Source organism: Micromys minutus (genome assembly GCF_963924665.1).
Source record: "Micromys minutus genome assembly, chromosome: 11".
Taxonomy (NCBI): Eukaryota; Metazoa; Chordata; class Mammalia; order Rodentia; family Muridae; genus Micromys; species Micromys minutus.
This window is the reverse complement of record NC_137980.1, coordinates 41,256,106-41,281,895: the sequence shown is the minus strand read 5'-3', so window position 1 is coordinate 41,281,895 and position 25,790 is coordinate 41,256,106. Positions and strand designations below refer to the sequence as shown.

Below are 25,790 nucleotides of genomic sequence, written 5' to 3'. Positions count from 1 at the left end.
TTGATTAGCAGAGAGCTCAGAACCGGCCTAGCCTGTCTGTCCTATCCCCAGAGGCGGAGGCCAAGGAGGCTCCTGAGGACACAAGGCAAGCCCAGGTCATGGTGACAGACCCGAGTGCCCCAGAGGACAAGTCAGGAGGGGGGAAGGGAGCAGTCTGGACAGTGCTCTCTAACTCCTCTCTCAACCAAAGCTATGGCGTCCCAGGCACAGAAGAGCTGCTACCTAACTTCCTGGGGGACCAGCGGAAGCACGCAGGGAGTGTGTGAATGACCAAAGGCCGCACACAACATGGGATACCTCTGCCCACCATGCCTACCCTACTTCTTATTTCCACTGACTGACTCCTTGTCAGCAGGGGAAACCGAGACATAGGCCGGAGGGGCTGACCCAGCTTCCCGGTGACAAGGAGGCCTTCCGAGTTAGGCTTTCCTGGCCACCACATCACAGACAGGAAAACTGAGATTCCAAGGGGGACTCAGTCACTGGCCCCGGGCTGTACTTCTGCCACGGGTATTTATGGGCGGCCCCTCCCTGCATGGTTCACAGGCCTCCCCTGTGACTTATGTGTTCAGGCCCTCAGCAGCACCATCTGCTGGGCCCTGGTGCCGGTCTTAGGGTCCAAGAGGAAGACCAGAGCACGGTGGGCATCCCCCGCCCAGCGCTCCCTACCTGGCCCTGCACTCTAAACAAGTCACATGAACTAAGCCTCTGGCTTCCATCTGTTAACACTGGGATGGCCACCACACCATCCCAGCTTGTCCTGAGGGTCAAATAAGATGACATTCCATGATCTGAGATCTCACACATCTCTAAGCCTAGATACATTGGACCTTCTGAGTCCCAACTCATCACCCAAGCATGTGAGCCTGTCTTCAAGCACCCAGAGGTGGATCCTGAGACATTCGGTGTCCCTCTCTACACTCCGGGTCTCCTCCATACAGGCTGGCTTAAGCAGTTAAGTGGGGCTCACCCAACCAATGGCACCAGAGGAAAACCACTGATAGGAGAGAGTGTGAGGCATCCCCTCCCTTGACATCACATGAAAGGAAAAGGCTCGGCTCGGCCTGCTGCTTGCCTTTGACTGCGGCTATGTGCACGTGTGATACCTAGAGCTGTGGCTGCCACCGTGTGAATGTGAAGCCACCAATCAGAAGATGACATAGCAGGATGGTAGAAAGGGAGAAGGCTGGGTGTGAAACGGAGCATCAGGGACATCCAAGGATGCAACTAACATGACAGGCTCCCCGTGTGGTCACACCGAAGAAAGGAGCTGGGTCTGTCACCAGCTACGCTGCTGTCACCAGCTACGCTGCTGTCACCAGCTATGCTGCTGTCCCCAGCTAGAGTCTGGGCCACGCATGCTCACCTGTGCCAGGAGCCAGTCTACCAGCTTGCTCCCGGGGACCACGGACTTGTAGGTCTTCAGGTGGTAATCACGGTCCCTGGGGAAGAGGGGGTAGGGACATTGGTTTCTGGAGCCTATTCCAGCTGGACGAGCCTCAACAGACATGGGGAATAGACTGACCCACTCCTGACTCATGGGCCAGCTGCCCCGCCAGCAGCAGATGGGAAGCCTCGGGCTGCAGACCCTCTCTAACCCAGGGGGCCTACAGTGTAGCCATGCCACTTGAGGCAGCTTTGCCTGCATGTAGAGAGAAGGTTTGTCTTGGGGTGGAGTGCCACACCATGGGCATCCCACAGAGCCACATGTCCCCACAGCAAGGACCTCTCCTGGCCAGACATGCGCAGTCCACAGCGAAAGAGTCTGGAGGCTCTAAGGTGTGGTGAGGGAGGCTCCCACCCTCTGTCCTCTTTCAGTGCTCACAGACATTTCAGAAACACACAGCTGAGCTGCAGGCCGGGCCCTGAGCACAGAGCAAAGACGGAGCCTTGAAGGTGTAGGGTGTCCCGGGGACGTCTGTACTCCACCTTGCTAACCTTAGGGGTTGTGGGACCTGAAGAGCCAAACTGCAGCAAGTTCAGCCTTAAGCTGATAGACACTGAGTTCTACAGCCCTGGGTGGAGCCCCTCAAGTGTGTTTGGGATTGGGCGTGGTCGGTTGTGAGAACTTGTCTCACCTAAGCAAGGACCCTAGGTATATCCTCGCCACCACCTAGAAAAGAAGTCATACCTGCAGGCTGGAAGGCACAGGGAAGGTCACTGGGAAACAGACAGAGGCCATAGAGGCCCCGGAAGGAGGCTGCTGGGCACAGGCAGAGGCCATAGGGGCCCGGAAGGAGTCTGAGTCCTTTGCCACTACCTCCTAGAACTGGCGCAAAGCAGCAAGTGAGGGTGAATGAGGAGGCAGGGCTGTGGGTAAAGGGTTCCCAGGGCCTGACTTTACAGACCAGACTGGATGAAGTCCCCAGAACAATTCATGTCACTCTGTCCCTGTCCCTCCACCCACAACCACAAGACACTGAGCCACTCCTTTTGCCTCCAGAAGCCTGTGAGCATAACTTTCTGTGACTTTAACCTTCAGGGCAACAGGAGGCGCAAGCTGCTGCTAGGCCATTTGACAGGAAGAGAACCGTTCACCCAACAAACTCTGATGCAGCGTTGCTCCACTCAAGGGCAAGGTCCTGGGGTAACGCCCGCCCTTGGAGCTCGGATTCAAACAACCAATAAAAACCAGAAAGAAAGGATATGGCAAGTTTTAAAACTTAAATAAAAGGAGACTTCAGAATCTGGAGCATTTGGAGGCCTTAGGTCAGGCGGTTCTTGGGAGGGACAATACAGACACGGGACACAAGGAAGCATGGCTCTGACAGGAAACATGGAGAGAGAGAGCTCCTGGGTCAGGTATTAGGAAGGTGGTCAGGGCAAGATGGAACTTGGTAGTAAAATGCTTGTCCCATCCCAGAAAACAATGAGGAAGGAGGAAGTGGGAGCAGGTATGTAGGAGAGAGCATTCCATAGCAGCCGTGAGTGCAAAGGTCCTGAGGTACATCCTACTCTCTACCCTGCCTCAGACAGAACTGATGAGGACCAGAAAGGCTAAGTGACTGTCTAAGGTCACACAACTGGGGACCAGCAGGCAGATCCACTCGGCCTGGCTCCCCCGTCTCTTAACACTCTTTGGTACTTCCCACAAATTCACTCACTTCATCCTGACAGTCTGATGGAGGCGGTCAGCTATTGACCGTGTCTGATGGAGAAAGGGACAGAGGCTCAGAGAGGTCAGGATGCGGGTGGGGCCGCCATGGGGACTTACTTGATCACGGGGGTGTACAGACTGTGCAGTCGGCAGTAGAGTCTCACGCCCTACAAGCAAGAGCAGGGTCTGAGTCAGCCATACCCTCTGGACTGCAGGGGAGAGGAGGGTGGGCGGGGCAGGCTGCAGAAGCATAGGCCTGTTCTGCAGGGACCTCCAGCTGGATCGGGGACAACAGGCTGAAAGAAGACGTCCTACCTTGGACATGATGTCCTCCAGCTCGCTGCGGGCTTTGTAGGTGCCGTCATCGTAGCGGAAACGATACATCACCTGCTCATTCTTGAACTGGTGCTTGTCAGAGACTGGAAGGACCCAGGGACTAGTAAGGCTGGGGAAACCCACCCCCCATCTCTACCCTGTGGTCCCCCAGTGCATCAAGGGATGTGAGGCCCATGGCTTGTACAGGCATGGCAGAGACTGGCAACCTCACTAGACATCTGTGGGCACCTCTGATTTGGACTGTCTTTGGAAAGAACGGAACCACAAACACACCAAGGGTGAGGACCACACCGCTGGCATCTTGACAGCTACCTCTCAATTTTGCTGTTAGACCCCAAGGCAGACTCTGTACAGTCAAAAGTAACTCTAAAAACAAAGACCACTTCCCTCCCACCCGGATACTCAGTGGCTCCTGACCAGCTCAGTGGGCCCACACAGACTCCACAGCCTGGTCCCTTCCCCAGCTCCAAGACTTCTGACCTCACTTCCTAATAGGGGGAAGCCTCACTGCCTTCCCTGGTGCTCCTTGTAGGGCACTCAGCATCCACCCTCCCACCCTGGGAACATGGCCTTGGTTGTCCCCTCTGCCAAGAGCCACAGCACCCACCTGCCTCCTTCACTTCCAGGGGAAACATCCCAAACTCCTGTCCAGAACCCCCCCCCCCATGACACTGACTGTCACCCCCTCCCTAGCACCAATCTTGCTATGCTGGCACCCTCTGCAACCTTCATCTCCCTCCAGGCACAATGTCAGCTCTGTGAGGACAGGGCTTTCACCTGTCCCAATCACAGTTGTGCTAGTGAGTGTCTTACTGCAAGAAACACTCAATAAATATCTTCAAATTAGCTCTTCCTGAAGGGGCAAATGGAGAATTCTCCTCCCTGTCCACCTGCTTTTCTAAGGAGTCCTCTCTTACTGGTTCTCAAATGAACACCAATTCTGTCACCCCAGAGAAGAGTCATGAGGCAGCCATGGTCCCGAGTCTGTGTGAAAGGGACCAGGTCAGCAGCTTGAAGAACAGGCACGGGTTTCTGGGGGAAGGGCAGCTTCCCTGGCATTCAGCCTACCTCACCACCCCACTTCCACTCACCGTGGTGGATGATCCCGTTCTCCAACAGGGCTTGGCCCAAGTTCACCCCTTCTTCTGTCTTGCTGATCTCACCAATTTCAAGGAGCCAGGCGACAAACTCGCTGCCAGAAACAGAAGATGCAGGGAGATGGTCCCCAGCCCCGGAACCAGAACTGAGCTGGCCTGGCCCCACCCACCCCAGGAATGGCAGGCAGATCTTCCCATAGCACTCAAAACCAGCAGCCATAGCCCAAAAACCCATGATAACACTGTTGTGTGCCTAATAATTTCAGGTCAGTCTCACCCACCCAGGAAAGGGTGGGTGGGTGGATTGACAGATGAGTGCATGATTAGATGGATGGTAGATGTTTTGTAGAGAGGGGATGAATGACTGACAGATGCACAGACAGGAGGTGGGTGGCTGGAGATGGGTTAGTGCCTAGACAGATGTATAGATAGAAGAGTGAAGATGCCTAATGGTTGGTAGATGAATGAATGGTGGATGGATAGATAGATGGGTGTGTGGAAGGATGAAATGGCATAGCTTGTGAGTGGGTGTATGGGTGGACAAACGAAAGGAGGACAGATGAGTAGGTAGGTGATGGATGGACTGATGGATGAGTGGACGGATGGACGGGTAGACAGATGATGGATGATGGATGGATGGATGGATGGACGGACAGACAGATGATGGATGGATGATAGATGGATGGATGGATGGATGGATGTTTGGATGGATGGACAGACAGATGATGGATGGATGGATAGATGGATGGATGGACAGATGATGAATGGATGGATAGATGGATGAATGGATGGATGGATGGACGGATGGATGGATGGACAGATGATGAATGGATAGATGGATGGAATGACGGATGGACAGACAAATGATAGATGGATAGATGGATGGATGATGGATGTATAGATAGATGATGGTTGGACAGATGGACAGACGGGTGATGGATGGATGAATGGACAGACTGATGAGGAATACATAGATGGATGGATGATGGATGAACAGATGATGGACAAATGGATGATGGATGGACAGACAGGTAATGGATGGATGGATAGATGGATGGATGAATGGATGAACTGATGATGGATGGATGAATTGACAAACATGATGGATGATGGATGGATAGATGAATGGATGGATGATGGACAGTTAGACAGAGATGACAAGTGGGTAGATGGATGAATGAGTGGTAGGTGGATGGATGAGTAGGTGGGAGATGATTGATTGACAGAGAATAAATAGTAGATGGGTGTGGGAAGTAACCTGAGTTACTCCATGTGGGACCTATGGACAGATGCATCGGCCAATGGACACATGGCCATGATGTACATCAGAAGAACAGATGGGTAAACCATCAGAGAGACCAACACTAGATAGATGAGCAGATGTGGAGGTTGAAGGGGGGGGATGCTAGGTAGATAATGAGGGTGCACCATGGATGGCTGAAGGGTGTGGCTTGAAGGTGTGGATATTAAATGCACATGTCTGTTTTTATAGATGTATGTACATATGTATATATACACAGTATAAATGAAATTCATGGGGGCTGGAGAGATGGCTCAGTGGTTAAGAGCACTGATTGCTGTTCTAGAGGTTCTGAGTTCAATTCCCAGCAACCACACGGTGGCTCACAACCATCTGTAATGGGATCTATGCCCTCTTCTGGTATGTCTGTAGAGAGTGACAGTGTGCTCACATACATAAATAAATAAATCTTTAAAAATAAATAAATAAATGAAATTCACAAAATAAGGAGGCGGCCATACCAAGCTCAGAAAGCTGACTGGAAAGTCAGGAAGGTGCAAGTGTCTCAAATCATATCCTGTCCTTCCTTCCTCAGAATGCTCCCACCACATCCTCTGTCCTCACAGTACTTCCATCTCACCCTCTCTGTCCTCACAGTGCTCCCATCATGCCCTCTGTCCTCACAGTGCTCCCACCACATCCTCTGTCCTCACAGTACTTCCATCTCACCCTCTCTGTCCTCACAGTGCTCCCATCATGCCCTGTCCTCACAGTGCTCCCACCACATCCTCTGTCCTCACAGTACTTCCATCTCACCCTCTCTGTCCTCACAGTGCTCCCATCATGCCCTCTGTCCTCACAGTGCTCCCATCATGCCCTCTGTCCTCACAGTGCTCCCATCACACCCTCTGTTCTCACAGTGCTCCCATCATGCCCTCTGTCCTCACAGTGCTCCCATCATGCCCTCTGTCCTCACAGTGCTCCCATCATGCCCTCTGTCCTCAGTGCTCCCATCACACCCTCTGTCCTCAGTGTTCCCATCACACCCTCTGTCCTCACAGTGCTCCAATAGCCTTTTGCCTTATTCAGAAAGGAGTTCATCTCTGCCTCAACTGTCTCACACATCTGCCCAGCATCAGCCACCAACTCCACACCTACAACACCATTCCTAGACCAGCCTTCTCTCCTGCATCCCCCACTCCCATCCTCTGGGCTTTGGCTCACTCACCTTTGTTCTTCGTTAAATAACTAGCAAGCAAATAAGAAATCCTAGACCCCATCATGCCTCTCCATGCTGCCCCATCTTCCTAGGAATGTCCTCTCCTGGCTCGTTTCATGCCACCGCTTCCAAGGGGCAACCATCTACACCACCCTAGGGAGGGCTCTGCACAGCAACCTGCCCACCTGACTGTGCTTCCTTTTTGCTCCACGCACTCTCTGCAGCGATGGGTTTACAGATTTGTCTGTGTTTATCAGCTCCCTCCCTGCGCACACAGACACCCAGAATACAAGCCCTTGCTGACAGGCGTTGACCTTGTTCATTGACTTTTGTCTGATCACTTTGAGGCTCTCAAGAGTTCTCTACACAACAAATGAGGCCTGAGAAGAAGGTTCTGGTGTCAGCATGAAGGCTGTTCTGGCTCAAGGTACCAGGCTTCTTGAGGTCCCAGCCCCTGTGGCCTCATGGGCTCAGCACCGATTTCAGCCCACTGGAGCCAGAGGAAGAGGGTGAGCCTGGAGCTAGCAGCACCCACAAGCGTGGGCAGCAGTGCCCAGCCCCCTTTATGGAAACCAGCTGTCCCACCTCCGGTTACAACAGGGGACGCTATTTTTAGCTTTTAGAGCAGGCAGAGGAAGGGCCTGCCCTTATGTAGGTAGCAGCATTATAAGGCATTCAGAAAGCCCAGGAGATACCCAAGGATGTGGGAAAGAAACAGGTACATTTCTGGCACCCTGGGTAGGAACATTCCAAGTTCAGTGTCCCTCTAACCACCACCACCCCCTTCACACCCTACTCCATTGTTCTCCAAGTCCCAACTCTTGGGGCAAGGCAAAAACTGCCAGCCACCCCAGAAGGTAAACAGATGTTGGTGTGACTGCTCTCCAAGGCTGGAGGCCGGAGAACCAGAGCAAGGCTGTTCACCAGATGTCCTATCCAGGGCCACCTCTGGGAAGGATCTATGGCCCTGTGGCCACAGTGGGGAACAGGAAATATCGCAAAAGGACTGCAGGGGCAGAAGACAGACTCAGGAGAGCCACTGAGTGTTGACTGTGCCCACACTGCTACCCTTCCGGAAAACAAGCTGGGTCTTCAGCTTGTTGGGCCAACTAAAGCAAAGCTGTCCCTATCTAGGGAACAAGATGTAGCTGGACACTGCTCAACAGGACACAGCTGGCAAACGGTTTGCTTAGGGACATCTGGAATTAGTGGGTGGACTTTTTAATCCTGTGAAACTTTAAGCTGGGACCCAGGAGGGAAACCAGATAAAGTTAATCTCTTCTTACGCAGGAACCTCGAACTCTGAACAGGGGATGCTGGCCAGGTGGAGACCGTGCCAAGCCAGTCAAAGCTGAAGCTACTGCTCAGAGTCCACCACAGCCCCGCAGTCCAACGCTTGGAGAGGGAGAGGGAAATTAGATATCTCCTATGAAGCTCCCAGTTTTTAAATGCTGTCCCCAGGCTTCCACTTGTACTGGGCCAGCAGGGCGCGTCCCAAGCTGGACATCAGAGTGCACAGCAGCTCTGAGCGACAGGTGGGGGTAGGGAGCTGGGATTTGACAGGAGCTCTGGGTGGGATTATGAACAAGACCCAGGCTCCCAGAAAGCTGTCCCCCACAGCAGTGGGAGGCACTGAGACAGACTGGGGGACAAGGTGGAGGTGGGATCCAATGGCAGAGTCCACTGACAGCTAGACTGTGCCAACTTCTGTTCTCCCTCGGCCCTGCCCAGTGGACACTGTTCAGCCTGGGCACATCTCTGCCACTCTTTGATGTGCGCCACCTGATCGAAGGCTCCATATATCACATACTGCCCAGAACGGGTACCTTCCCACTTGTTCCTGCCTGGAGCCCCACACTGAGACGCAACCTGGGAGTCCCACGCACAAAGTTCCTGCCAATGTCCCTGGTGATGTCTGTCAGGTCCTGTGTGTTTGTGTGTGGAGGCCAGAGGTGAATGTTGGGGTGTCTCCCTCTTACCACTCCCCATCTTACTTTGTGACACAAGGCACAAGCTGCTACACTGCCTGATCAACAAGCCCCACCTGTCTCCACCCCCTTCCCAGCACTGGGATTACAGATTTTCACATGGGTGCTAGGGCTCTGAGCTCAGATCTTCCTGCTTGCATAGCAAGCGTTTACCCACCAAGCTATCCTGCCCCAGTCCCCGACAAGCCTTGAAGAATGGTCTGTAGCTGATCGGTCAGGTTTTGAGACAGGATCTTGCTGTGTTGCCCAGACCTACCTGGACCACTTACTGCTCACACCTCAGCTTCTTGGGTGCCAAGGGCACAAGTGCGTGCTGCTATGCTACACCCGGCTTAGTCTCTGTTGCATGCAGCCGTGCCCAGGGCTGCTGCAGCCAAGCCTCCTACCTCAGAGCCCCTGGCGTGGGGATGCTAATAAGACATAACTGCCATCGAGGGAGGCGGCAAATGCTTCTGGAAGCCGAACTGGCACACCTTGACCTGAGGGGTCCCAAGGGGTCTCAAGGGGTCCCAAGGGGTCCCAAGGGGTCCAAGGTCTCACAAGTGTCTCTCCCCGACGGAGCCTCCCTGAACACCTGAACCAAAGCCTGACCCTGACACAGTGCCGCCAGATGCAGCCCTGCTGACTCCTGGGCTTCGTGCCAACAGTTGCCAACTCAGGCCTCCTGACGTTCCAGTGCCATGGCTCACGAAAGCCACAAGACTCCTGCATCTGCCATGCCATGCCCGGGTGTGCTGTTCCTCGGGTCTTCTTGTGGCTGACGCGTGTCACTCAGATCTTGGTTGGAATGTAACCTCCGATAGGAGGCCTATCTTACCCGCCCTGGCTGAGTCAGATCCACAGCTCTCCCCCTTACATCACTGCCCTGTGGGGTTCACTGGCTCAGTGGGTAACTTTATTAATCTGTGTGCTTCTACTGACCGATTCCTGTAGGAATAGTCATCTTCCTGTGGGCAGGAAGTCTGTTCAGTTCCTTGCTGCTGGCTGGCAGCAGGAAGGAAGGAAGGAAGGAAGGAAGGAAGGAAGGAAGGAAGGAAGGAAGGAAGGAAGGAAGGAAGAAAGGAAAGGAAGGAAGGAAGGAAGGAAGGGAAGAAAGAAGGAATTAATTTTTGTCTCTCCAGCTAATCTGAGGTTGCTGGAAGGCAGGTGCACAGACAGACAGATACACACACACACACACACACACACACACACACACACACACACACACACACAGAGTATGTTCTCCCACAGTACACAGATTTTACCACTGAAATGTGAAGTCTATTCATTTCTAAGTAGGGCACAAACTGGCCACTTTTTCACACCTGTTCCTGTAACATGATAGCATGCATGGGGCCTCAACACATGTTCTCATTTCACACCTGTTCCTGTAACATGATGGCATGCATGGGGCCTCAACACATGTTCTCATTTCACACCTGTTCCTGTAACATGATGGCATGCATGGAGGCCTCAACACATGTTCTCATTTCACACCTGTTCCTGTAACATGATGGCATGCATGGAGGCCTCAACACATGTTCTCATTTCACACCTGTTCCTGTAACATGATGGCATGCATGGGGCCTCAACACATGTTCTCATTTCACACCTGTTCCTGTAACATGATGGCATGCATGGGGCCTCAACACATGTTCTCAGTGCTTTGGCCAGCACAGTGCTATGTGCCACAGCATTCCCACTGCATCCCCACTGCATCCCCATTGTATCACCACTGTATTTCCACCGCATTCCCACTGCATCCCCACTGCATTTCCACTGTGTTCCCATTGCATCCCCACTGTGTTCCTACTGTCTTCCCACTGAATCCCCACTGTGTTCCCATTGCATCCCCACTGTGTTTCCACTGCATCCCCACTGCATTTCCACTGTGTTCCCATTGCATCCCCACTGTGTTTCTACTGCATCCCCATTGTATCCCCACTGCATTTCCACAGTGTTCCCATTGCATCCCCACTGTGTTTCCACTGCATCCCCACTGCATCCCCACTGTGTTCCCATTGCATCCCCACTGTGTTCCTACTGTCTTCCCACTGCATCCCCACTGTGTTCCCACTGCATCCCCACTGCATTTTCACTGTGTTCCCATTGCATCCCCACTGTGTTTCTACTGCATCCCCACTGCATTTCCACAGTGTTCCCATTGCATCCCCACTGTGTTTCCACTGCATCCCCACTGCATTTCCACTGTGTTCCCATTGCATCCCCACTGTGTTTCTACTGCATCCCCACTGCATTTCCACAGTGTTCCCATTGCATCCCCACTGTGTTTCCACTGCATCCCCACTGCATTTCCACTGTGTTTCTACTGCATCCCCACTGCATTTCCACAGTGTTCCCATTGCATCCCCACGGTGTTTCTACTGCATCCCCACTGTGTTCCTACTGTCTTCCCTCTGCATCCCCACTGTGTTTCCACTGCATCCCCACTGCATCTCCACTGCATCCTCCAGCCTTTCTCCTTCCTTAATTATCACTCATTGAGACCCAGCGACATTAGCCCATTGCCCAAAGTCATCCAGCAAGAAAGGTACAGGGAGTAAGACACGGTCCCAGTCTGTCTCAAAGCCAGCCTTAAAAGGTTATGAAAGTAAGCCAGACAGTCCCCAGCCAGGCTGCTGCCATCCAGGAGCTGACAGAGGAGGAGAAAGCAATGACTGGGGAAATCCGAAGATGCTGAAGAGATTAAAATGAACCAAGACTGAGGTGGTGAGAGAAAACACCAGCTCCAGAGTCACCCCACCCCGGGTACAAGTCCCACCTCACTGCAGCAGCTTGACTCTGCTTTCCCCTGGCTAAGCCAGTTTCTTCCTCCCTAAAATGGGGACAACAGCAGTGACCTGCTCCATGGTGTTGTGTGAGAATGCCATAAAGTCAATAAAGGGCTGGGGGGACCTGCACTGCAGTCACTTAGGCATTCTCCTTACAGGGGGGACCGGGGACTCCTGGAGCTGCACAATGGCTGGGAAGGGATGTTGAGAGCCCAGGTAGGTGCAGAGGGAAGCCAAGCCTGAAAAAGCTTCCTCTTAATGGGGAGTCAGTTCCTCTGGGCCCCATAGTTACATGAGCCGTGCTGCTGGCTGGGGTTCAAATGGGCAGCAATAGAAATCTTTCTAATCCTTCCTGAGGAGTCAGGCCTCAGAAGCCTTAATCACAGACAGGTTATCCCATCCGGCTGGGCCGGCAGGAAGGCTCTCTGATATCCGCCTAGGCAGAAGTAGGGTGGGCCGCTGCTAGAACAACAGGCTCCTTGGCAGGGGAATCAGGGATTAGCAATGGAAACATCCTTCCCAACCCCTCCAGCTAGCCCCCACAAGGCACCTGGGCCCAGTCTTCTCCTTTTCACAGAGCCATAGAGAGGCAGAGCCAGGACTGGCAGCCCACAAGGACAATGGACGAAAGAGTCCAAAAATGCTGGTTCCCCCAGCACCTAGCCCTGGCTTGGTTAATGCCAGGCCTCGAGGCCTACCTCCTAACTCCAAAGGCTCCAGTGAGCAACATGAACACCCAGCAGGGCTTTCTGTTTTCATACATCTAAGCCCACATCCCTGACATTCGGCTCCTGCCCTCCACTGGCTCGATCATCTTGCTTCTAGGAACTGCTCCCTTCCAAGGGATACCCACCTGGCTGGCCACTGGCCACAGAGGCCTCGGCTTGCCTTCTCCAACACTACTGGCCCAGACACTTCTGTGTACATGGTGGCCCGCAGGGCAGATCTCCTGACTCTGTCTATCTAAATGCCTATCCCACACATGGGTCTCCAATCTCTCTTTCCTCCCAGGACAATCAACATTATTCCCAGTTTCCTCCTTGTTGCCCCAGCCACCTCGGCCTTGGTCGAATAGGACAGAGATAGGAAGAGTTTGGCCAGCCCACCGAGCTGGGAAGATCTCAGCGTCTACCATGTACTTCGTTACAGGAATCAGACAACTCAGTGGGTCAGAAGCAAAGGCGGTGGACAGACCTACAGCAGAACGCTGCCAGCCTCAACCCTCACCTGAGCCTGCTCCGCAGGTCTGAGGGGCATTAGGTAGCTGTGTAAGGAGGTCCCAGGCAAGAGAAAGGGTGTGTGGGGCACGGCAAGGCAGATCAGATGCAGAGTGGGAAGGGAAAGTGACCAGCTAGGGGATCAGGACGCAGAAGCCACTCACTTGCCAAGGAAGCACTTGGGGACGGTGCTCAGCTTCCGTCGGCGGTCCTTGATCAAGTTCACCTTCTTGCTCATCATCATGTGATACAGCTTCTCTCCCTTCTCCGCAATCATGACGTAGGCATCACGCTCCATGCCCAGCTTCAGGCCTGCATGGGGACACGACTGCTATGGGGCATAGGAGGTAGTCCCAGGCTTCCGTATTCATGTCCCCCACCTTCATCCTAGCGTAGCCATAGGGCACTTCCTGACCCCTGGTCAGTGCCATACACACCTGCCAGGGACTGCTCAGAAAGACTGGGTGGGGGCCCACAGAGGTTAAGTCCTGGGTAACTTGTGGTACCTTAATTCAGAGCTAAGCTCCAAAGTCTTGTCCTATCCCTCCACAGTACACACACCTAGCTCTGCCCCCCATGCTATACACACTGGTCCCCATCCCTAACTCTACCCTTGCTCTCCCAGAACCCCACCCCATCTACACAAAAACAGCTTCAGCAAGTAAGTGCTTCCCAGCCCCAGACACAGGTCCCATGCTCCAGAGAATTAGAGACACAATTGCTTCCATTTTACAAACAAGAAGCTGGGGCCCAGGGAACGTTTGCTGTCTGAATAGAAGACGTGGTACCAAAATTTTGCCCCAAAATGGTTTGCTCCAGATCCCAATCTGAAACTCCGACCACAGACCACAGTGTGAGCCCAGCCCTGTGTGCCCAGCCCTGAGGTTGAACTTTAGATAGCACTCACTTCTAAGGACAAGGCCCTCTTGGACCACACACACCTCTTAATGACATGGACCCTGTGCTAACCACAGCTCTTGATTCTAACCACAAAAGTACACATCAACCCCACCCAGTCAGGCCAAGTCCCTGCCCCTACCCCAGTACTGACCCCACCCAGGCCTGAGCAGTTTCAGAGGTTTAGCCCTTGCCCATCCAAAGGCCAAAGCCAAGAGCCTATCTGGCCTCCTACCATTTTAATACACTCTGGCTTGATATTTAAGTACTACCTAAAGGCCCCACTTTCTCTAGAAAACAGGCAGAAACACTGTGCTGGGGACAGTGACTTGGGAAGTGTGGGGCACGATGAGAGGCAGTTGGCCTGGACTGTGTGAAAGGACAGGACCGTGGGACCATGATGACCCCCTGAACAGAGAATAGTGATGGTGGCACCAAGGGTGGGCTTCAGCACTGGTTGGTGGAGAGCCCATGACACAGGTTCAGAGGGTGATGGAACCATGGTGAATGTGAGTTTTCTATGATGTACAGACCAGCTGGGATTTTAGATCAAACCAGGGGTGATGTGGGGTAGAAACACATCGAGTTTGCAAGGATCGCCAAATCCATGGCATTAGGAGGCAGAGTTACAGTATCCAAGAAAGTGAATCCACTGTGGCTCAGGCCACTGGAGTAATTGTCCCATGTACATCCAGGCCCTCAAGCCCCCAGCCTGGTGGGCTCAGGGCACAGACCCAGCTCAGAGGCCACCCAACCCTGGTCTCCTACCTCAACCTCAGCTGTTGTTCTGTGAGTCACCTTGGTGACTGGGGGGGCTCTCCACAATGTCCAGTGAACACCCCAAGGACCATCCCCCACATTCCCATTCAGGGACTGCAAACAGAAGCTTGGGTGACCACCTGAGTGGCAGGGGGATAAGAACTTGCTGTTTCCAGATGCTCAGGGTGACCAGGAAGCCACCTGGGGTCTGTGGTACAACTGACAGCTGCCACCAAGTCCCAACATAGTCACGGAGGTCCCCGCCCAACAAAACACCTTCCTTCTGCAAGGGACCTAGACTCTTACATACACAGCCATCCCCTGGAAGAAGAGAGCCCCACCCCCCTCAGCGGCATCCCAGGGCCAGTCTAGGTACCCACTCTCTCGCTGTTCCCGTTCTCGGATGAGGGCGTCCAACCACTTCTGTTTCTCCTCCGCGGTCTTGGCCATGCACACGAACCACTTGTTCTTGGCTGTGTTGTGGATCTTCCAGCCATTGGTGACAGTATAACCATTGCTGTGGTAATCGGCTGGTAGGGGCAGGAGGAAAACATGGGTCAGTACACAGACAGGCAGCAACTCTCCATAACCCACAAGAATGATGACCACCGTCAGGACCAGGGAGTTAAACAAGTGCTCCCTCCCTATCTTTCCCTCAACAAGTGCTCCCTCCTGTCTTTCTCCCAATGAGTGCTCCCTCTTGGCTTTGCTCTCATGGGCAAAGAACACCTGTACAGACTCCCTCCCAACAGCACAGTGACACAGGTGTCCTGACCTCTTATGTGGGCCCAAGCATAGTGGCAGGAGAGTCTTGTCCAGAGCTCAGGAAAGCAACCCTCTCTGAAAGCATGATGTCATACAATACTAGGAATATGGGATCCCGCCGCACCCTGAACCTAAGGACGGGCCTACAGGTATGTCATGGCCCAAAACCACATTAGAACCTTCCCCAGACAGGCTCGCAGAACATCTACTGAGAGGTAGCATCTCTGGTCCCAGTATTTGTTTGGTGGAAACTACCCTTAAGCGTGGTTCCCTGCCTGTGGATTGTTCACGCAGTGCATGCTATCCAGCCACAGGGAACAGGATCTGCCCGGCACTGCCTGAGACATGGATGCAACCCAGAGCCTGAGAGCCCAGTATAGCACATGAGACCATATAACTGTATATACAAACAAGCATGTACGTATAGCCACATGCAGCTAAAGCCACTTTAACAAATATAAGTTTAAAAAAAAAAAACAGAGAAATATAAAGAAAAATAAGGTAAGGGAAGCTAAGGAGGTAATGACTTATTTTTCTTCAGTGTCTCGCTATATAGCCCTGGCTGGCCTGGAACTCACTATGTAAACCAGACTGGTCTCAAACTCACAGAAATCAACCAACCAACCCACCAACCTCTGCCTCAAGTGCTTCGGATTAAAGGTGTGCACCACCATACCAAACATGGTAAAAAATATTTTTTAAGCAGGGGAAAGGGGGGTGGGCTGTATTACAAAACACAGACAGTGTAAGGACAGAGAGATGGCTCAGTGGTTAGGAGCACTGGCTGCCCTTCCAGAGGACTGGGGTTCAGTTCCCAGCACCCACATGGCAGCCCACAACCGTCTGTAACTCCAGTTCCAGAGCATCCAACACCCTCCTCTGGCCTCCACGGGCACTGCACACATAGACATAAAGGCAGGCAAAACATCCATCCACATAAAAGAAGAATAAAATGGGAGAGAAACTCAACAGAGACAGTTGTCACTTGCGGGGCGGAAGGGCTGGGTGGCACTGTGCTGCGTTCTCAGCTCCAGGACTGTACTTTGCTAAGTTCCAGTGCTTTATTTTTTCAGGTAAGTTACATTCAACAATACACAAGACATACATGACAGAGGGCCAGGGTGGGCAGGGAGAGGTTTAGTGGTGAGGGGCTGGGCCCACCTGTCCCGTCCTCCACGTTCTCCACTTCCATGACCTCAGTGTTGATCCGACCCCTGAAGATGTACAAGGAGCCATTGATAGACTTGGTCCTCTTGGTAGATTTCTTGCTCCCAGTGACCCTGAAAGACAATGGTAAGTCAGAATTCCCTACAAAGGGCAGCATCACAGAGCGGGTGTGCCCGGGGCAGGGAGGAGCACATGGGGTGTCTGCTGCTGGGCAGGCAGCTTGGGTGAGTCACTTCTCTGCTGGTTGTTTCTCATCTGGAAATAAGGCGTGCACAAAGTAGGCTGACCAGATGCCCCTGAGAAAGAAGCTGTATTGGGGAGACCTGGGCTCCTGCTGTGTGTTCGAGTCAAGTGGTGAGGGCTGGAGCAGTGGGGGGATAAGTGTGACTTCCAGACTCAGGCTCCATGGGCCTGTGGTGGTGAAGGACAGACGCTATCACAGTTAGAGGGACCGTGTGCTTCCTCAGGTACTGGCTGGCTGAACTCTGCTTTATTATAAAGTTACAAACATGGGTGTGTTTATATATGCACACATACATACATATACACTCCTGCTTCCATGTATGAACAGGCATGCATGTACATGACCGTATGTCTGCATCTACGTGCATACCTGTGTATGAAGGTAGACTGGTATCTGGGAACACATGTGTGTTCATATATGTATGAGCATGTGGATGTTGCATACATCTGTGTGTGTATGTTTGCATATATGCAGGACAAACATGCATGGGAATACACGGGTTTACATGTGTATGCATGGGAATGCACGGGTTTACATGTGTATACATGGTTACCTGCTTCTGTGCATGAGTGTTTCTGTCTGTGAGCATTCAGGTGCCTGTGTACGGACACATACATCCTGGTCTGTTCTTGGAGAACCCTAGCTGACAGAGACTTTAATGTCACCCACTGGGAATGAGGAGGAACTGAGGAATAAAAGTTTGGGACAGGGGTGTGGACCAGAAGACAAGATGAGCTCAGACCCATGTGAGCTGTGTGCAAAGCCTCCAAGGGAAGGTGAAGAGAAACGGTCTTCTCAGCCTCATTCATGAGCCGTCACCATTCCAGCCACTTCATCGTGGTGCCTGGACATGTCCTGTTCACTCTGTAAAGCATGCCCGTCAGGACAACACAGCGACAGCAGGGCCTGGTGCTAACTCTGCCCTCTCAGAACAGAGTGGACAGCAACAGGATGTGAGACTTAGCTCTTCCAGGTCTCAGTTTCCCCTACTGTAACTATGAAGGTCAACTTTTGGAACACCCCCTTCCTCCTTTGGTGGCCAAAGGGAAGGCCTCTAAAACAACAAGAATTCTCTGTGCCACTATCGATGGAAATTGCTCCTCCCACATCCCAGACAGGGACCGAGAGAGCCAGCAGCTGCCTAGCCACAACAGGTACTTCCTATGGCTACTCCACCAGCATCTGACCCTACCCACAGGGCACTTAGCCTTCTGGTTGTTAATATAGAGGCAAGACACTGGCCTCATGCCTGGCCTTCTCGGGAGACAAGTGTACCCTTTCTCTCAGGACAACTCCCTGTGTCACTAAGGAGGGACTGGCCTTCAGAGAGCACAGCCTGGTCACAGAAAGGTCAGCGACAGTTCACACAGAAGCCAAGATGGTGGGAGTCAATGATATTCCTCCCAGGGCAGGTGACACAGAGAAAGAAGGGCTTGGCAAGGAAGCCCAGGGCTGAGCAAGCTCACCCAGCAGCTGGGAGCTGTCCATGGAGTTCTAAAGGGACATTCTGTTTCCCAAGTCCTAGTATGCTCTGGGAAAAGTGCCTGCCTCTAGCAGCCAGGGAAAGGAAGGGCTAGGGGGTGACATTTCACAGAAGTCTTAGGATTGTCAAAGGAGGCCTCTAGGGGTGATTCAAGCAAGACAGGAGACATGAGATGACAATGGAGATCCGCACAGAGCAAGCAGGAGACCACCTGGGAAGGGGGGCAAGCTGAACATGTCTACACTGGGAGGTGACACAAAGGGAGACTGAGGCCTGTGGCAAGAAGGACCAACCCGCAGAACAAAGAGGAAGGACAGTCAGAGGGGCTCTGTGCCCACAGGTGACACCAAAAACCCAGGGGTGAGTGTGAGGTCCACGGGGATGGCACCAGCAGCCAGCCCCAACTCCACGCACCAGGCACTGACTACTGTCACCTTCGCAATGACCCTATGAGGCACATTCAGTAGCATCCCATTTACAAGCAAGGAAACCAAGGCACAGGCAGGAGAAGTTGTGGAGCTTGAGAAGTGGCCAAACTCTGAACAGATGTAGCCCCCTGCTGCAGAAGAGGAAACGGAGTCTGCACAGAGCGTGTGGAAAGACAAAGAAAATGACAAAGGGGGCTCTAAGACAACATTAAGGCTATGATGCAGTGAAGTACGATCCATCCTTGGCCAGACAGAGGCATGGAGAAGCCTCTGGGGGGTCACTGCCTCACTCTCAGGACAGGCGCCCTCTGCCCATTACCCCCCTTCCCACCTCCTCACTCCCGACCCATCCACAGTGCATTTGGAGAACCAGCCAATGACCTGAGCAGCCATCAACCCAACCCTGCTCTCCAAGCACACGCTGCCCTGACAACCACTATCCTCCAAGCCTTGACCCCCCAATGCCCTACTATTAGCAGACCGCCCAGATGTCCACCCAGCCACCAACATGCTTAATGTTCGGGCCCCATTCCGTCATCCACCAAACAAGTCTGTGCCAGCCTCCACAGCATGTCTTCCTCTCCCCAGCCCTACCTGCCCCCAACTCACCACACCCTAGCTGACTACCTCCTAACTCCTAACCACCCCTGCATCCCCATGTCTTCACACTCCCTTTTCATCCCCAGCTCTCCTTCCCTCATCCCCAGACTCAACCAACTCCTCATCCACTACTTCATCCTTCCCAACCTCCCTCTCCATCCCCTCCCACCTTCACTCCCACACCACCAGGCTCAAGACGTCACCCATCCACTCTCTCATCCAATCATCTCTCCCCGAGTCTTAACATATCCCTCATCACCCTCTTCCTTCCTCCTCCTCCATCCCCACAAGCGCCGCATTCTTTCCTCTCCCTTCTGAACCCACTACCCATTTACCATCCGAGCCTCAAGCCACCTCTCATCCCTCTTCCCAATGACCCACATCCCACTCGATACCTCCAACCACACAAGTGTGCCTGCCACCTGTCTCTCACACTTGGTCTCCACAGAGGGCGAGAGCCTCAGGCAAAGATGTGAAGATGCTGACAAGCTGGTTGGCTCTCCCTGCCCAATGGGAAGAGCTTTCTTCCCTTCCACTCTGCACCTTGTGACCCTTAGGATCTCAGGATGCTGGTGAACTTCCACAGCCATCTAGAGCTGTTCCATATGATGCAGTGTTTCCCGGGGCACACGGAAACCACGACTGGGACCCACGGAAGCGTAATGCTACTATGTGAGCCACTTCAAAGGCTGAATCTTAAACATATATGGCAAAATACCTCCTTACTACTCTTACAAACTTGACTTAGAGTTTCTCCGTGAATACTCAGAAGAAAAAGCAAAGCCCAGAGAAGGGCACTGACAAGCCTGAGGTGTCACTTGGACAAAGGAGCACTTAACATTATCCTTTGCTATCTGTTTCCATCTATTTCTATTACCATGGTAACTTGGTCCTGCCCCAGCCTCCTGGGCAGCCTGGCCCTGCCCCAGCAGCTCACCTAGATTTCCGTTTGCAGTAGACAAGCAGGTTGTCAAAGAGGAAGAAGGATCTCTCTTGGATGTTGCCTGCAGAGATCTTCAGCAGGGTGCCCTGAAGGAGGAGCTGGGTACAGATGTCCGTGAGGTTCGAGCCCTGGGGAGGCAATGGAAGGCAACAATGAGCAGTCAAGAACACACTTGGGCAAAGTTCCTTCCGTTGTTGCAGAGGAAAAATGCTCTGACAAAAGCAACTCAAAGGAGAAAGGGTTTGTTTCAGCCCCACAGTTCAAGGTTTCAGTCCATTGTGGCTGGGTAGTCATGGAGTAGGAGCTTGAAGCTGCAACCCATCCACAATCAGGAAGCCGAGAGCCATGAATGCCTCCCGCTGCTCAGCTCTCTCTGCATCTGTGCAGTCCAGGATCCCAGCCAGGGAACAGTCCCCCACAGCTAAAATGAATCTTTCTACATCAATGAATCTAAGACAGCCCTTAGAGGCATGCCTAGATGCTAAATAATCCCTCACTCATATACCTAGAGGCTAGGAGACATATCTGTCTCCAAGGTGATTCTAGACCTTGTCAGACTAAACACTAACCATCAAGTACCTTTCTCTCACACAATGTGACAGAGGGCTGTGTGGGCCAGTGCCATCAGTGGACTGCATGTCCTTTGACACTCAGAGGTACAGGTAATTGATACACCAACTCATGTGGCTAACAGCAGGCCCCAGGGCTCCATATCTGGTCCTGTCAGGGATTGGATTTTGTGTGGGTGTATTGTGGTCTGTCTTTCCCTGTGATCTATTTGCAATCTGGCTTATTAAACCTTCCCCCACAGATATGTGTTTCTTTGAGGTCAAGAGATTTCTAGCACCTAACGACCTTCCATAGGATACAGGAGGCGCCTGACAGATGCCATGTGGGAATTTTAGGGCAGGACTATAGGAGCGCTGGACCCAGCGAAGGCTGTGGGAGCAGAGGGGAACAGTTTCAGGCACCACCAACGTCTGTGGGATGAGTGTCACACAGGCTAGCACAGCGGGTGTGCTGAGCAGCAATGACTGGAGCCGAGGACCAGGAGAGGTGTTAAGGAGGAGCACAGACAGGGACTAGGAAAGAGTCTAGCAGGAGTCCTCAGAGCCAACACCTAGTAGATCTGTGAGGAGTCCTGGGAGAGCCGGGCAGAGAGAGTCACACAGATTCTAAGAGCTGAGGAGAGGGAACTGAATAGAAACATGGCAATCTCAGAACCCCTCACTCAGGTAGCCTGGATCCTTGCCCCACTCAGTTCACCTCGGGGAATGAGTTTCACAGGCACTGGCTGCCTGACCAACGACCTACATTCCCAAGCTTCTCTGGCACCAAGCATGGCCCAAAGGACCTAATTACACTGAAGAGCGGGTGACTTATCACTACCTTGAAGTAGATCTCTAGCCCCTCCCCCACTTCCTTATCTCTTTCCAGAGATGCAAAATAACTATCGGGGTTAGGAAAGGGCGCTGGTGTCAAAGGCACAGGAAGGAAACAGCCCTGTCGGAGCAGAGCTACCCACCCAGCCTGGCTGGCCACACATCCTGGTCTGCACAGCATTGTGAGCTCCTCAGAGTCACCCCCTTGGCCCCATGGCAACCAGGACATGCCAGTGTGTGTTGCAAAGAGCTGAGGACAGCGGCCTCTGACACAGAAGGATGGCAGGTCACGTGGCACTTGTTTTGGGTAAAGCCATGAGCAGTCCCTATAGCCAAGGAGCCAGATGCCAGATTGGCTGCCTTACCGGCCACCTTGCCTAATGAACACACCATCCTACTAACTCAGGCCAGTTAATGGAAGCTGGAGGGAGAAAGCCCAGGAAGCTGGAGGAAGGGGGAGGGCTGAACTGCTAACACCACCAAAAACCAGGCCCTCCTGTAACAGCCAGTCTGTCTCCCTCACACAAGTGGGAACATCTTCTCTCCCACCTTCCACTGTGAATTAGGCCAAACCTCAGTGCCCCTTCCAAAGTCCATCTGCAAGGGATTCTGGGAGCTATCGGGCTCTCCTGAGGGAGAGTTCAGAAGACATATCACCCCCTAGTCTCTGAACGAAGCCTCAGTCTTCTCTGCAGCTGGGCCTTCCATGGGGAGAGGGGGGAGGGTACAAGAAAGTAATAAATAGTAAATCCAGGGCCACCCAGGGCCTGGTGGGCAGGGGTAGGGGTGGGGGTGTCAGACAGCAGTGTCTGTCCCTGCGACCTTTCATCTCAGCTCTTAATCTCTCCCTCCAGCTGAGTTGGCTTTTCTTATCTGTTGTATTTTCTGTCATCTTTCTGGAGACACAAGGAAACTTCCAATCGTATAGGAGGTGAGGATTAGGAAAGTGAGTTGGTTACAGGCTGAAGAGATGGCTCAGTGGATAAAGGGGCTTGCTGCCAAACCAGATGATACTGAGTTCCAAACTTAGGTCCCACACAGTGGAAGGAAAGAGCTGAATCCTCATTGTCCTCTGACCTCTACACACATGCTGTGGCACACTGTGCTTACACGCACACGTGCATGCACGCACACGCGCGCACACACACACACACACACAAAGTAAGTGTGATAGAGAGAAGTCAGTCACATACGCTGTGCTGGCTACATATACCTGGGGTGATAGGAAAGCCTGTCAACCTGTCAGGACCTAGAATCACCTTCTAGACTTCTGGCTGTGAAGAGGGAAGATCACCTTAAACGTGTGTGGCACCATAATTTGAGTACAAAGAAGAGAGCTATCTCGTCTCTGCTGCTTCCTGTGGGTGTACTGTGACCAGCTGTGTGAAGCCACTGCTCCTCTCCACCGTGATGGGCTGCACCCCCAACTTTGAGCCACAACAAACCCTTCCTTCCGCGGTTTTCATCTGGCATTTTGTCACAGTGACAGGAAAATAAACTAATACAGATAGATATGTAAATGCTGCCCTGGATGCTGGCACAGGAAGCGCAAAGGCTTGTAGGTAGCAGGAAGGCGAGGCAGCGTGCAGTTACTAAGAGGGGTTGGCATAGCCCACAGCAACAGAGGCTAAGGAAACGGGAGTCTCAGCGGCAGCTACTGTGAGACACAGCAGTCTACAGAAACCTGAGATCTGAGATTTTATGTTTCATTGAAAATCAACTAAGCAATCACATGGCCAAAGGCACCAGACTGTGATCTGCAGCTGCAACGGGGAGCCCAGCCCCCACAGGCCAGGGCCCTGACCACATACCTCCCAGCCTTCGATGTGAGACTGCAGCTGCTCCAGGGCCTCCAGCTTCTCCATCTGCCTCTTGGTCTCATTGATGTTGGAGCAGACAGTCTTCATGGCTTGCAGGGCACTCTGAACTGCAGTGTGGTCAGGGTGTTTGCCAGGGGTCCTCTTGGCCAACTCCTAGTGTGGGAAGGGGCAGAAAAGAAGGTGATCAGTCCAGGGACATAGGCCCCGGGCAGAGGTAGAGTCATGCCAAACCAGTGTGCCAAAGGGCCGAGGAGCAAAGCTCACACTTCCTGCCTCATTCATGAGTGTCAGTCTACACAGAGAACTAACTAGAGATTTGGGGTCACCTAGAAGATACATCTCGGGGTGTCTAGGAGGGTGCTTTTAGAGAGGTTTAACAAGGTAGGCCAGCCTTGAATGTGGGTGGTTAAAATCCCGAAGGCTGGGCCTCCAGACTGAACAAAGTGGAGAATGTTAGTTGAGCATCAGCAACCACTTCTGTCTGCTCCCCGACTACAGGAACAGAGACACCCCTCCCTGCTCCTCACGGACTGTACCTGAAAAAGCACAAACCGCAATAAACCCTCCCTCGTGATGATTTTGTCAGATAGTTCATTCCATCGATAGAAAGGTGACTAAGACATTCATTCATTCCCTCCCTCGTTCATTAATTTGTTACATGGGTACCATCCGACTGTCCTTGAAGGTAGAGTCAGTATACAAGAGAACAGACAAAAGCACTTTGCCTGGAAGGTATCGTGGCCTAATAGAGAGGGCAGAGGCCAAAAAGCAAAGAAAAATCAGTGGCCAGCAGTAAGAAACTCTGGATAGACCACATATGAGCATCAAACAGGGAGGCTGGGAAAAGGCAGGGGGAACAACAAGGCAGTCAGAAGAGCAGGCACAAAGGGTGTGAGGCAGGAAACATACAGTGCATGGCAAAGGACGGGAAGCGACTGGAATTGGGGGTGGTCATAGAACAGGGAGATGGGCAGGTCACAGAGGTGGCCACGATACTGGTTGTCCCAGCTTTCTCAGTGAAATGCGATGGGGGAGAAACGCCTCTGGGGTCTCATGCATGGCTCAGCGGCAACCATTTGCCTTATGTGTGTGTTCAAGGCTCACCCTGGGTTGAGACCCCAGGACTGAAGGGTAAGTAAGTAAATGAACAAGCCTCTCGCTCAGAGGACACAGGACAGAGTGGCTAGGGCATCCAGCCCAGCTGCCATCAGCTGACTCCTGTCTCAGACACAGGCAGGGACATTACCAAGGCTAGACAGTTTATTCCAGGGGCACGGCTTCATGTAGACTAGGCTAGCCTCACACTTACTATGTAGTTGAAGGACCCTAAACTCCGGATCCTCTAGCCCCTGCATCCTGAGAGCTGGGACTAAAGATGTGTGCCACCATGATCAGTTTATACAGTGCTGAGGGCAGAAGCCAGGGCTTCCTGCATGCTAGTGCATCACTCTACCAACTCACCACACAGCTGATCTCAACCAAAAGATCCCAGCCACTCAGTAGGTGTAAATGAGCCGTGGAAGAGACTTTAGAGCCCACAGTGCTGATGATGCTGCTGAGGCGGCGGTGTCTGGTGCCAGGCCTTCACTTTCCTCAGTCAGGGCATTAGAACAGCATTGAAGAAGTTTCCCGAACCAGACACCGCACCCACCAGACAGCCCAGTCTCTGCCACCATGTACTTCTCTATTTCCTGTGTTCACAGTCAATGTCCCCTGCCTCTCCTGCACTGGGTACCAGGGTGACTCTGGCCAAGGATAACTGGATAAACACAGGCCATTTCCTCCTCAACCTCAGCATCACCCTGAGTCCCCTGGCTGGGCTTGAAAGACTGGTCCCAGGCTGTCTAACAAAGAACACTGTGGCAGCCAAAGCCATTGGGAAAGGAGGGGCTGGGATCTAAGCTCAGGGCCACCAGCTTGCTTAGGACAGCAAGGGATCAACCAGGCACCAGCCACACTCTGGTCAGCCCAGCAAGAGTTCAGGAGGCCAGAAAGGCCAGCAGCTTGTTCATAAGACAGCAGCTATCTCCTATTCCTTGCAGCCTGAGCTGGAAGTCCAGCCACTCTCAGAGGGGTCCCCACAGACAGCCAGTGCTGGACACTCAGTCAAAAGGAGGAAAGGCTCAGTTCCCTTTCCCTGCTGACTGCCCCTACCCCTATTTCTGCCTGAGGTCAGCAATGATGGTGGGAACAGAAACTAAGCATAAAGGGCAGGCTGGTAACTGGCCCAAGCTGCAGGGGGAAGTGCAGACTCTGGTGTGTTGGACCACAGGGGAGTGTTGGCTCCACTCCACAAAGCTCCAAGAGGCACCCTGTGCATGCCACTCCCCCGGC

The 25,790-nt window shown here is 52.9% G+C and overlaps 1 protein-coding gene across 1 annotated transcript in view; it reads right to left on the bottom strand.

The window, feature by feature from the left end:
• Positions 1–25,790, bottom strand: part of PREX1 (phosphatidylinositol-3,4,5-trisphosphate dependent Rac exchange factor 1) — a gene marked incomplete at its 5' end in the record, with an annotated part of 142,208 nt that overhangs the window by 29,307 nt on the left and 87,111 nt on the right. Inside the window, 9 exons of the mRNA XM_080925282.1 lie at positions 1,367–1,442; positions 3,215–3,264; positions 3,413–3,516; positions 4,525–4,625; positions 13,133–13,280; positions 15,005–15,154; positions 16,551–16,669; positions 20,249–20,382; positions 23,448–23,609. Coding sequence (XP_080781408.1) covers positions 1,367–1,442; positions 3,215–3,264; positions 3,413–3,516; positions 4,525–4,625; positions 13,133–13,280; positions 15,005–15,154; positions 16,551–16,669; positions 20,249–20,382; positions 23,448–23,609 — 1,044 coding nt within the window. The remainder of the gene's footprint in view (positions 1–1,366; positions 1,443–3,214; positions 3,265–3,412; positions 3,517–4,524; positions 4,626–13,132; positions 13,281–15,004; positions 15,155–16,550; positions 16,670–20,248; positions 20,383–23,447; positions 23,610–25,790) is intronic.